Source organism: Pseudorca crassidens, chromosome 3, assembly GCF_039906515.1.
Source record: "Pseudorca crassidens isolate mPseCra1 chromosome 3, mPseCra1.hap1, whole genome shotgun sequence".
In the NCBI taxonomy this organism is placed as follows: Eukaryota; Metazoa; Chordata; class Mammalia; order Artiodactyla; family Delphinidae; genus Pseudorca; species Pseudorca crassidens.
Genome location: NC_090298.1, coordinates 119,635,706 through 119,649,511, shown reverse-complemented (window position 1 = coordinate 119,649,511; position 13,806 = coordinate 119,635,706). Strand labels below are relative to the sequence as shown.

General features: G+C 42.5%; 1 protein-coding gene across 6 annotated transcripts in view; it reads right to left on the bottom strand.

The window, feature by feature from the left end:
* ARHGAP26 (Rho GTPase activating protein 26) overlaps positions 1–13,806 on the bottom strand; it is a 472,331-nt gene that overhangs the window by 165,919 nt on the left and 292,606 nt on the right. For all 6 annotated transcript variants that reach the window (XR_010942153.1, XM_067732119.1, XM_067732122.1 and 3 more), the window contains 3 exons: positions 8,414–8,501; positions 6,678–6,736; positions 4,836–4,941 (listed from right to left, as the gene is read on the bottom strand). Coding sequence is in view for 5 of the 6 variants with exons in the window: in XM_067732119.1 (XP_067588220.1) it covers positions 4,836–4,941; positions 6,678–6,736; positions 8,414–8,501 (253 nt within the window). In the remaining variant the exon portion in view is untranslated. The remainder of the gene's footprint in view (positions 1–4,835; positions 4,942–6,677; positions 6,737–8,413; positions 8,502–13,806) is intronic.

Here is a 13,806-nt window from a genome sequence, read left to right as displayed (position 1 = left end):
GTATGCCAAGCCTTTGCCCCACAATATTCCTTCTTGATCCTTGCAATCTATAGAATTTTGTCCTTTTGGGAAAGTCACACGTAACAGATTATCCAAGTAAACATTAAGCAATTGGGTAATGAAAAGAACAGTAGAGAATCAGCAAGTGGCAATGGGACTCAAGTTGATTTTGCCCTCTTCATTTCTCTCTCTCACCCTCCATCCCCACAAATCTTGGTGTTTCAGGGTATATGTGCCCACATGGCAGGTGTATTCATCTCCCCTCCCAAATTGGTCTTGTCCCACATGTCCTGATCGAGTTAGCACACCATGCAAAGATCATTCAAGAGACTTAATACTCTTTGTTAAATGTTATTTTACCTGGATTACTTGCAGTAGGCACTATGAGTTGCCTACTCAGAGCCCTGCTTTTATATGGGTATCCATGCCTCCCACAAGTGACCCAGGTAAATCCTGTTTGGGGTAAAAAAATCACAGTGGTCCCATTCCCTTTGCTAGTGAATGCTTCAAACCAATGAGATGGGATAGGAAGTCTATTGGAGAACTTCTGGGAAAAGTATCATCACATCTCTTAAAAAGAGACTCAGAGAAGAAATACAGTTACCCCTGAACCATACTTCTGCACAGCTGCAAATCCTAATATAACTTTATAGTTGGCGCTCCATATCTGTGGTTCCGCACCCATGGATTCAACCATATTGCATTATGCATACAAACAGTGCATATTTATTGGGAAAAAAAAAAAAAACCCATGTATAAGTGGACCCCCACAGTGCAAACCCATGCTGCTCAGGGATCAACTGTAATATCTTACTGCCCTGGACAACCGCTCAGGTGCAGATATGCAACACAACATCTTATGATCCTAAAAGGAGCTAGCCAACACAGTGAAGCTGGCTGTGAGCAGGACCGTGGAAATAACACAAGTATTTCATGAGCCAAGAAATTAACCAACCCTCAGGACTGATTTTGTGTAATGACACAACAGATTCCCTTATTGTTTAAGCCACTGTGAATTGGATTTTCTGTTTCTTGCAGCCCGAAGCATCTAAAATGAAACAATTCTTATTTGGAGAAGCAAGAAAAGGGCTCTGGCTTCCTGACACCACCAGGCAACAAAGGAGTAGCTGCCTCAAAAAAGAAAAGAGACTAAGATTTATTTCTCAGTAAGTGTTTCGGGAAAACCAGCTGTGAAAAGGTATTGTTAATAGCCATTCCGGATGTATGAAGAGCTCTTTGAAATCCTCCCATGCAGCATAAACACTGTAATAAAGTTCCAATGAGCCACTGTGAATGGTATGTGTGGGGATATACAGCGTACTTGGAGTCATAATGGTATGCAAACATTGGGGAGCTACCATGAAATTAGTCTTTATTACTCATCTACTCTTATTTCCTTCTACAATTATAAGATTGGGAATTTTTTTCTTTTTTTGCCCCCTTTCTATCTGACGAAAACACAGATTCACGTGATTGGAAGGGAAGTCACAAAACCAGGCTCAGAGATGTTGAATGATTTCTACAAGGTCCCAAAGCCAGCTGGGGGCAATTTTCTTTATTATTAAAAATGCTTTGTGTGTGATTTTAAAACAAAGTCATTTGCTGAACACTCAAGTTAATGAAAGGCGAATAATTGTAGAGACATGGGAAATCACAACCAATTTTTTTTAGTAATTTAATTATGCAAATAAAATCTCCTTTTCTGAACTCACTGCTTTGAGTTTCTTCTTCTCTTCTTCTAATAACCTCCTAAATTCCAATCCATTCCTCTCAATACCATTTCTCCCTCCTAGAGAATCCCTGCATATGGCCCATTCTCTAGGCCAGTGGTTCTCAAAAGACTGTTTGCCTGGGAAGTAAATTAAAAATGCAGAGTCCCAGGCAGAGTCCAATTCAGCATATCAAGGCGGGGGCCCAGCAATGTAAATGTCAATGCAAACAAGCACCCCAGGTGAGTGTAACCATCCTTTGAGGTACATGACTCCAGACTGTATACTAGATTCCAGGTTCCAAATAGAAAACATCTAATTTTCATAGTAGATTTAAGCTGGGACAACAAAAATATGTGCAGAGTTGCCTATAATTTTTATGTTCCCTCTGAGGTCTGAAACAAATCCAAGAGCTCTGCGATTTGGATGTACCCTGGTAATCATTTGCGTGGAGGTCTGGAGTTTTTATTCTTTCCCCTCTGAATGTATTTCTACTTGAGATTAAATATAAAATGTCTTAACTCTTCCTCCACAGCTAAAGGAAATCAATTTCGTAAAGTGTTTCAAAAGAGTACTTAAAAAAATACACAAAATATCTTCCCTTTGAACCAGATGCCTGGGATGTACAGGGCAAACACAGTAAGTAATGAGAGAAGTAAACACCAGGTTTTCCAGCAGAACCAACCCTGAAACCAAAACTTAGGAAGGAAGCTGACCATTAAGTAAGTAGACCAGAGGAACAATAGCTCAGGCATATCCTTGGGTAAGTCTGAACCTGAGAAAACAGGAATGAAACAGACAAACCCCTTGTCCCAAGTTAACTTTCCCTTCCTGTTCGATTTTAAAATAGGACAGTGCTGTAAATGAGAATAGAGAGTTTATGTAGAATCTTAGAACTCCTCTGGGTGCCAAAACATTTTTTCAAACTGAAGTAAATACTCCTTACTGAATTCAGCAGTGCTCATTTATACTCATCTCCTCCAGGACATTTTAAATCTAGAGGCTCCAGAGACCAAGAACACAGCACGCTGATAACGGGAGTCTGTGTGTTCTACCATCATGACCAACTCACATTACAGTCATGAGAGCTTGTCTATATGTAGACTTCTTAAGGATCACATGAACAAAGGAATGCCACTTAACCTCACAGAACCAAAGAAAATCACTGTTAAGTATCAAAGATAACACACAATGCTCCAGAAATGCTATAAAATAAATACTCCAGCAACAACATTGGTTTAAATTCTTTAGAAGGCAAAAAGTCAAGGCCGCAGCTTTAACATGCACATTCCAGCTGTACTTCTCCTGGGCTTAGGGACAAAGACTGAACTTAATGGGGTTGGGAGAGAAGAGGGTGGAACCAGAGGGAGAAAGTGAAGCGTCCGCCAGGAGATGAACAGGTTCGTTGGTCCAATACCCACCTTAAGGGCTTTGGATTTTTTTATTTCTATTTCTTTTTCTTTAGGATTCCTAACAATCCTCAGGGCATTTTAAAAATGGGAAGATTCAGTTCTGGCTTTACTGCATCACCAATGACTCTTGCTCTCTCTCAGTCCAATTAATCTCTCATCACACTGCACAGCCTGAACAGCCTGACTGCCTTCAGCTGCTTCCTATCCCTTCTTCAGCTGCTCCCAGAAGCCATGGAGGCCTCCCTAAGACCCAGTGGGCATTAAACAGTCAGCAGCATCGCCACACGTGCTTGGCTGGACGATGTACCTGGAACTTCCTCTGTTTGGGTACAGGCCCTTCAAGTGTGCAACTAAGATCTAAGCCAGCTTTCCCGTTTCACAAATGCCTGACTGGGTTTGTGTGGAACAGGCACCACACCGTCATGTCAGAGCATCTGGAGTTACTTTTTAAAGCCCAGTTCCCATTATTTTAAACACACTCATCAGGATTCTTTGACATTAGCGGGGGAGGTGCATATACTCCTTGAAAATTTGCAAGTTCTCAGCTACACTTAATTGTTTCTAAACATGCAGTTCAGAGATGGCATGGCAAGAAAAAACATGTGACCTGGAATGGAGCAACCCTTTACTCAGCCTAACTGCTTCTCACCAGCATGCAAAACTCTCGTTCCTTCATCATTAAGACCTATGGAAATCTTTACGGTAACATCTATACTCTCTCTCCAAAATATCAAGTGCTTGCTAGAAACATGAAAACAAATCATAATCTCCCTCGGCAGAGTATCAAATTATCCCAAAGACATGACTTAACGCCAGAACAAAGTGCGGGTAAGCGCTGAAATTATAACACGTCAGTTCCACAGCATGCAGAGTTTAACAATTTCGGTTAACTGTTACAGTCTGTCTTTTCTTATGCGCTAGTCTCCAATAAAGAACATCCATCAAAGTTAAGAGAAGGTTAGAACATCCACACATGTAGTGCCTGATACAGCAAGGGGTATCATCAGCAAGGCCAATCCAAAGCAGCTCAGGCAACAGTAAATACACAAAAAATCCAAACCATTCCAAGAGTATAACTATCCCGAGCAGGAAAATCAGGCCCCCACTGACTTTCTTTGATTCTCCTCTATTCTTTATACTTCTTCAAAGGCTTTAATACATGTAACATTTAAAATCAATGACATTATAGAGAAGGGGGAGCCTACTATCCATATTTGACAGATGAAGAAACTAAGGAATCGAGGGGTCAGTGGCTTGTCCAGGGCTAGTTAAGTCGCTTGTTAAGAACAGAATCAACTCTAGAAGCCAGGCCTCTTTATTCCAAATCCAAGGTCTGTAAACTTGTAACATATTCCTGTTTGCTCTTAATCATCACAAGAACATGTAACTCCTGAAAAATCTGTTTGGTGATCTGGTATCATGGAGGACACACTCCTATTGGCCTTGATCATCACAAGAACACAAACCGCCCTGCAAACTCTGCCTGGTGGCCTGGTGGCCTGGGCACCTCCCCAGCCTCCGCTGCAAAGCCCATCTGGCATGTGCTGCTGTTACCCACTGCAGTTAATATTTCCCACATTTCTTTCCTGAGCCTCCAGCATACCTGATGCAACAGTGGGAGAAGGAAACATAAGCAGAACTGAGACCAGCTTTAGTGCTAAGATAAGAACTTTCCAGGGTTGAGAGAAAGGCCAGCAATCAGTCTTAAACCTACTTTGCCAAGTGGTTCATGAGCAGCTGTAACATCTGCCTATTTTTCTCTGGGAGCCGATGAACAAGGCTGTGGATTTCAGAGACCCGTGACTCCTGGTTCTCCAGCTCTGTGAAGGAAGGAGGGAGGCGATACTGGATCAGGGCCACAGTTAAACCAGTTTATAAGACAAAAATCAGAGGAAACCAAATGTTGGGAACAAGAGACTGAGGATTTCTCAGAGGTATAAGATCCTGTTCTGTGTACTTGTGACTAGACTGAGTAGATCTAAAAGTGCTTTTAATGCTGCTTTCCGTAACAGAGTTCATTAAGAAACATGACTGCTCTCACTTAAAAAATCAGAAATTACCTTCTGAGACCAACAGGCATCAAAAAGTTGAGGTTCTCAGCAAGGGACTTGTAGCAAGTCAGTTAACACTTCTGGGCCTCCATTTTCCCTTCTAGCCAGTGCCTAACACGGTGATAGGTATGTGGCCGGTGCCCAATAAATGTTTGTTAAATAAAGATGTGAACAAGCAACTATGAAAAACAAATGACCGTCAAAAAGTTCACGCCAAAATGATGACGTGATGAAATGGAGCCAGTCAACTGCATACTTGGAGCAGGAACAAACTCGGGAGCAGCTGGCTATACAGAGTGGCAGCTTCGTTTCAGGGAAGGAAGGAACTTTATGCACTCGTCAAGGGATAAACAAATTGTACATGAACAGCCTTGCAAGGGTCTCAAATATCAAAATAACACCTCGAGACAGTATCAAAGACATCAAGGGAAATGTCCAGTTATTCTCAAGTCATGTGTGACAACCAGCCTGGGAGAAGAAAGGAATGGCAGATAAAATAAGGAAATATTTCTGCCAACCTATAACCTAAATCACGGACTGTCACGTTCCCTTGGTTGAACTTGGGTACGTGGCTTCGTTTCTCTGGGAAATACATTGATGGCACTCATCACACCTATTTATAGGACTGAGGTGAGGTTTAATTAGAGAATGGTTGCTATGGGTTTGGAATTTCTCAGAGAAAGAAATCACATAAACAGCACCTTCACTTGCAGCTTTCTCCCAGGTCTTTCTCCTGCTTTACGGGGACAGCTGTGTGTGGATAAGGCCACCAGAACAGAGGTACTCCTAAATTAGGCCAGTAGTAGCTACCAGGGTAAACAAACTCTGACGGCTTAAAGGAACAGGGAGAGGCACAGGCTATGGACGTAATAGCACAGTGGGGATTCATGCCAGACTTAAATCTGATAGAGAATCTTACTGCCCCTTACAGGTGGCCTGCCCCACATAGACAGAGTCCAGTATACTTAGGGTGGCTTGCACCTAAACCCTATGTATTTTAATACCAGTAATATGGCGCTCAGGGCTTAGATGATATAGCTGAAGAAAGATCAGAAGCTATAAATGCAAGCCATGATGGAAAGAGGACTGGGAAGTTACATAAATGGTGCCAGGTTCAGGGAAATACGTCCGATGCTCAATTTAGGTAACGGGCAGAGTCTGATTCATTCCGAAAAATGCTACTCCAGGGCTGGAAAAAACCCAAGGACTTAGAACTCCAATAATCAAAATGAAAAAGGCAAACTTGCTTTTCTCACCTCTCTGTCACTCCCAAACTCACTTCTGACGTTTTTCCCCTCGACTGTAAATTCAACGTGCTAACAAGGCCCTTAGCAATCTGACTTGGTTTCGCTTTTATTCTGTGACAGTCTCAGGAGTGTTTATGTGGGTAGTTTACAAGCAGAATACGAGGGATTAGGTAATACTTATTTTGGGACACTGACTGTTCTTTGAAATAGCAAAATCTATTCCTTTCCCCTTAAAAATGTGGTGAAAAGAAAACTTACTTGCTGCTTTGATGAAACTTCTTTGAAACTGGTACATCATGAGTGGTCCTGGAAGCATTCTGAAATAAAAGGATACACACTAGTCAGCTTAATGAAAACAATCCTATTCTCGCTACCTAGCAGCCTAGAGGCGGCCAGACTGTATTACATTTCTCAAAGACAAAGATCACAGGCAAACAACAGCAACTCAGTTTAGTCCAACTTAGTTTCCCTTTTGAAAGGGTCCTGAGATTTCACCTGAAATGTTCATTCTTTCTCCTTTTTAAGGGAATGGATACAACTTATGTCTCATAGAGTCACAACCAGAAAAGTGCAAATGCAAAAGTCTAGCACAAACTGAGAGATTTCCTTTTCAGTCAGTGACTCGCCCTCCACAAGAGCATTTTAAGATGTGTCTGAGAAACAGGCAACTAACCCAACATTTGCAATCACCTGTTCTCAAACTCTCGTCTTCCTGGCACCTTAGGCACTTCATCTGGATACACTATGCAAGACTTTTGTAGGTGTTTTTGTGGAAAATTCACTATGGAGTGTTGCTCCAGAATGCCAAAGGACTAGAACCCTTAATATTAGGCATGACACAATCAAATTTTATCTGCTATTTAAAATATATTTTATACTTATTGTCCATTAGCTAATCAATATCAACATGCACAAATAAGTACCAAATACAAACCTCTACCATTTGGTTTTGTGTAAACTACAATGGTAGTATTTGGGATATGAATATGTTTTATGAATATGTTTAACTGTAAACTTGAGGGTTTTTTACTGATAGTCTAAATGATAAGCTTCTCAACAGACGATCCATGAGTCTTGGTTCAGATTTTATTTTATTCTCATCGGATCCCCTGATTCAACTCTTAGTCATCACTTGCATGACATCTCACTCTTGACTCCAAGAGCCTTCCAGCAATTCCCCAACAGCCAATAAAACCTGCATCACCAATTCCTTTTCTGTGGCTTTCGAGACAACTAAATCTTGACAAACCTGTACAAAGGCTTATGCAATTCGTGATTATAGTTCTCCTCTTTGTTTAAGACTAGACCCCCACTTTCCTGTGTGAGAAGAACTACAGTGGAGAACTATCATACTCCTATACTTCACATCCAGCATGGCTTTCAGTCTACTCGGGAAACTGAGATGTGAGCAGCTGGTCAATCACCCGCTCCCTTAATAACCAAGGGAGGGGTGGGAGGTAGCAGGAATATTACACGTATTATTACAAGGAAAGCAGTCTCCTCTCCAATGAAGTCATATTCTCCAATCTAAGCAGAAGGAATCAAAAAGGAGCGCCATAAATTTCTCATTTTTGAGGAACAATGTCAGCAGTATACTCTATCTGTGCAAGGCGCAGAGCTCCCCAGATACGTAGGGTACGTAATCACACATTCTCAACAGAATAGGATACGCAATCCCTTGTTTTTTTAGCAGATTATTCGGGGATTGCAGGGAATTCCACATTTGAGGTTCTGTTAAAGGCTAATCATCATAGTGGCTTCTCAAAAAGAGCAAAGCTTCCTAAATCACTCATAGCACCACTGCACAATGGCAACCCATCAACTAGGGATGATTTATAATCGGTTTGACCAGCTGAGCTAATTGCACCCACACATAAGCTGTTTCCACATCTCAAACACCCACCCAACAGCTCTCTGGAGGCTGAAAATAAAACTTTCTTCCTGATTGCATGACAACAAGCTGGCATCATGCACCGCAAATGGAAAGTCCCTACCTTAGGTAGGTTTTCAAAGCACTAGTGATGGTCTTTATCTCCCACTCGGCGCAGATATCCGTTTCTGTTTCAGAAGCTGTTTTGGGGTCTAAAATGAAGAAAAGACAATGGGTAAAACAGAGCAGAAAATACAGCTAAACACCAAGCATACATAAAAGCATTCAACCTCCCTACTAAACAAAGAAATCCAGAGTAAAAAAGGACACCTATTTTTTCCTCATTAAATTAGAAAAATGTTTACAAATCCAAATATTTACTGCTGGCAAAAATGCAATGAAACTAATCCTCTAAGAAACTGCTGGAAGCAGATGAGATAAATGCAACAGATTTGAAAAGCAATTTGGCAATACGTATCAAGTCCTAAAAAGGTTTAGACACTTTGAAGCAGTAATCCCACTTCTCACAACCCATCCTCAGGAAATAAGATAAGGCATGAGAAAGTTACACACATCCCAAATGTTCAACATACACTGCTCTTGAAAACAGCAGAACAATTTTTTTTTTTTTTGGAGCAGAACAAATTTTAAAAGAACAACCTATACAGCCCATGATAGAATGATTAAGTTCATCATGGTATATTCCTGATGGAATATCATGTTGCATTTACATGATAATGATAACTATATAGCAAAATGGAAAATGCCTGAATTATCATGTAATGTCAAGCAAAAAAAAAAGATTTAAAAGTTTGTGAGAAACTCAAGTGAACAAAGGCTGAAAGGAAATACTCTACATTGAAAAGAGTGGTGAGGTTAGAGTGGTAGAATTGTGGGTTTTATATTTTCTAAACTATGACTTGATTCCATTACTTATCTATTTTAAATGGCCCTAAACCAAGACGTGCAATAAAACCACCATAATGATATCAACTCCTGATCACTTCTTCCTTTGTTTCCTCTTGTGTGGACTTGCAAACAAGTGTGTGTATTTCAGATAAATGTGTACTGTAAAAGAGAAATAATCCTTGCAGTCGTTCTGAGCGGCACACAGGCAGGCGAGAGTACGAGGCAGAGGCTGAACTGTTTCACAAACCAGCAGACCTCCGTCTTCTGGCTGGCGAGGTGGTTGGAAGTAGAGTCTCTCAGGGCATTGAAGGGGGAATCCAGCTTCTGGCGATGTGCCTCCCAGCTCCCGTTCCTCTTTTCAGCTGGGCGGCTACCCTTTTCTCACACCTACTCAGGGGAGGCCCCACCCTTCCAGGGGTGGGGAATGAGATGTCTCTAGACCCCGGGACTGGTTCAAGGTGGTCCAAGACTGGGCAGCATGAAATCCAGGACTTATCCAGGACTTTTCCAGGACAGGGGAAAAGACACCTGCTGTGCTTGCACTGGGAGGTTATACTGCTGCTCTAGGTGCCACAGCGTGAAGCGTGAGAGGAGAGCCTGACAGACACAGCCAAGGTGAGAGAGGCAGAGAGAGCAGGTCTGGGTGACATGGTTTGAGCCATTGCGTCTCGCCATGCCTTTTTAATCACGTAAGCCAATAAATTCCCTTTTTCCTTAAGCTCGTTGAGGTCAGGTTTTCTGTTTTTTATAATTCAGAGGTCTAAATAATATAGTAGAGACAGCCACCAGACTGTCTCTTTCTGGACAGTCTCTGAGAAGAAAGAGGTTCCTTCTGCAGGGCCCACAGCCTTTCAGCTGGGAAGGGAAATGAGTCACAGGTGGGCACAATACATTTTCTATTAACTGGGAAAGAACCCACTTTCATGAGTGGCTTAAGGATTTAGGCCCTAATCCCCAAGTAAGGACACAAATCCAGCTGGTACCTACTGCTCTCTGTGTGTTCCCCTAACACACAATGCAAGATGAGAGGATAGGGCCCTGGCTCAATAAGTGTTTGGTTCCTAATGGCAGCATGGCTGTTTGTTTACAGGTGATCCTGGGCAATAATGAAGCCTGTCTTGTCATATGAAACAAACAAGGAAGAACCTAAAGAGCATGATTTTATTTCTGGGGCCATAGAATTGTGAACTCCAGAGTTCAGTCACAGCAAATTTCTGAAAAGTAACAAAGTATGGTTTTCCAAATATCCAAAACCTCTCCAGCTTTAATTCTTTTCTTGCTTTGCCATCTCCCACTCCTTTAATGGTTTCTTCCTGTGGAAGTGTATGTACCAAAAAACTTTGCTTCATGTGACCTTTTTCCCTCTGCATCTCCAAGACGCATGGAGAGCTGCCATAGTTTGTGGTTCCTGGACACGAGACAAATGTTACTGTACATTTTTCTGTGAAACAAATCAACTTCTACCCAAGAAGAGTGAACAGGACACTAAACAAGCAGCATTTGGCAGGTCTGGGAGTTGTGAACTGTTCCATGAACCACATTGAGCAAACTAATGATTAGCTTCCACTTATACAGGCTCTGTAACCATAGGAATATTGTACAACATTACAGAGAGGAGAGTCAAATTACAGCCCGGCTAAAGGGGTTTTTATAGCACTGATGAGGCAAGGGTTCGTAACTTAAGCACGTCCATTTTAATTCATTTAATGTCCAAACTAAATTGAATACAGCCTCCCAAGCTACCCCGTTTTCAGAAACTGTTGCCAATTGCCATCCCTCCCTATCGATGCTCACTTCACTTACAGAAGCTTCCTGGCATACGATGCAGAGACATATTTGACAATTTTCTTCAGAACTCAGTACGTATCTCCTAACCGGGACACTTGACTATGGTGGACTTAGTAACACTGACCAGAGCTAGAGGAGCAGTCCAATGTACAAAAAGGTATCACGTGGATACAGCGAAATGAGTGCATTTCCTTCACGAGCTACTCCCACATGAATTCAGAAACACAGGAGATGCGGACTGGAAGTGGTGGTTACAAGGGGAAGTAGTCTTAGAAATGTCACAGTGGATCAGACAAGACCCAGGTCCACTGTTGTGCTCCTGACAGAGACACTAAGAACCTTCTGGAGGAAGGGATTAGGAAAGTCGCCTATGTACTCCTACTCTCCTAATGACACACTATAATGTATCAAAATTAAAGTGGATGTGCCCTGAACCAAGACGGCGGAGTAGAAGGACGTGCTCTCACTCCCTCTTGCGAGAACAACCAGAATCACAACTAGCTGCTGGACAATCATCGACAGGAAGACACTAGAACTCACCAAAAAAGATACCCCACATCCAAAGACAAAGGAGAAGCCACAATGAGATGGTAGGAGGGGCGCAATCACAGTAAAATCAAATCCTGTAACTGCTGGGTGGGTGACTCACAAACTGGAGAACACTTATACCACAGAAGGCCACCCACTGGAGTGAAGGTTCTAAGCCCCATATCAGGCTTCCCAACCTGGGGGTCTGGCAACGGGAAGAGGAATTCCTAGAGAATCAGACTTTGAAGGCTACGGGGATTTGACTGCAGGACTTCGACAGGACTGGAGGAAACAGAGACTCCACTCTTGGAGGACACACACAAAGTAGTGTGCGCACTAGGACACAGGGGAAGGAGCAGTGACCCCAAGGGAGACTGAACCAGACCTACCTGCTAGTGTTGGAGGGTCTCCTGCAGAGGCGGGGGGGCTGCAGCTCACCGTGGGGACTAGGACACTGGCAGAAGAATTTCTGGGAAGTACTCCTTGGCGAGAGCCCTCCCAGAGTCCGCCATTAGCCCCAACAAAGTGCCCAGGTAGGCTCCAGTGTTGGGTTGCCTTGGGCCAAACAACCAACAGGGAGGGAACCCAGCGCCACCCATCAAAAGTCAAGCGGATTAAAGTTTAACTGAGCTCTGCCCACCAGAGCAACACCCACCTCTACCCACCAACAGTCCCTACCATCAGGAAACTTGCACAAGCCTCTTAGATAGCTGCATCCACCAGAAGGCAAACAGCAGAAGCAAGAAGAACTACAATCCTGCAGCCTGGGGAACAAAAACCCCATTCACAGAAAGACAGACAAGATGAAAAGGCAGAGGGCTATCTACCAGATGAAGGAACAAGATAAAACCCAGGAAAGGGCTTCCCTCGTGGCTCAGTGGTTGAGAGTCCGCCTGCCGATGCAGGGGACACGGGTTCGTGCCCCGGTCCGGGAAGATCCCACATGCTGCGGAGTGGCTGGGCCCGTGAGCCGTGGCCGCTGAGCCTGTGCGTCCGGATCCTGTGCTCCGCAACGGGAGAGGCCACAACAGTGAGAGGCCTGCGTACTGCAAAAAAAACACAAAAAACAAAACCCAGGAAAAACAACTAAATGAAGTGGAGATAGGCAACTTTCCAGAAAAAGAATTCACAATAATGATAGTGAAGATGATCCAGGACCTCGAAAAAAGAATGGAGGCAAAGATCAAGAAGATGCAAATGTTTAAGAAAGACCTAGAAGAATTAAAGAACAAACAAACAGAGATGAACAATACAATAACTGAAATGAAAACTACACTAGAAAGAATCAATAGCAGAATAACTGAGGCAGAAGAACGGATAAGTGACCTGAAAGACAGAATGGTGGAATTCACTGCTGCGGAACTGGATAAAGAAAAAAGAATGAAAAGAAATGAAGACAGCCTAAGAGACCTCTGCGACAACGTTAAACGCACCAACATTCGAATTACAGGGGTCCCAGAAAAAGAAGAGAGAGAGAAAGGACCCAAGAAAATATTTGAAGAGATTATAGTAGAAAACTTTGCTAACATGGGGAAGGAAAGAGCCACCCTAGTCCAGGAAGTGCAGAGAGTCCCATACAGGATAAACTCAAGGAGAAACTTGCTGAGACACATAGTAATCGAATTGGCAAAAATTAAACTCAAAGAAAAATTATTGAAAGCAGCAAGAGAAAAACGACAAATAACATACAAGGGAACTCCCATAAGGCTAACAGCTTGTAGAAGCTCTACAAGCCAGAAGGGAGTGGCATGATATACTTAAAGTGATGAAAGGGAAGAACCTACAACCAAGATTACTGTACCGTTCAAGGATCTCATTCAGACTCGATGGAGAAATCAAAAGCTTTACAGACAAGCAAAAGCTAAGAGAATTCAGCACCACCAAAACAGCTCTACAACAAATGCTAAAGGAACTTCTCTAAGTGAGAAACACAAGAGAAGAAAAGGACCTACAAAAACAAACCCATAACAATTAAGAAAATGGTAATAGGAACAGACATATCGATAATTACCTTAAACGTGAACGGATTAAATGCTCCAACCAAACAACACAGGATTGCTGAATGGAGACAAAAACAAGACCCATATATATACTGTCTACAACAGAACCACTTCAGACCTAGGGACACACAGAGACTGAAAGTGAGGGTACAGAAAAAGATATTCCATGCAAATGGAAATCAAAAGAAAGTTGGAGTAGCAATACTCATATCAGATAAAATACACTTTAAAATAAAGAATGTTACAAGAGACAAGGAAGGACACTATATAATGATCAAGGGATCAATGCAAG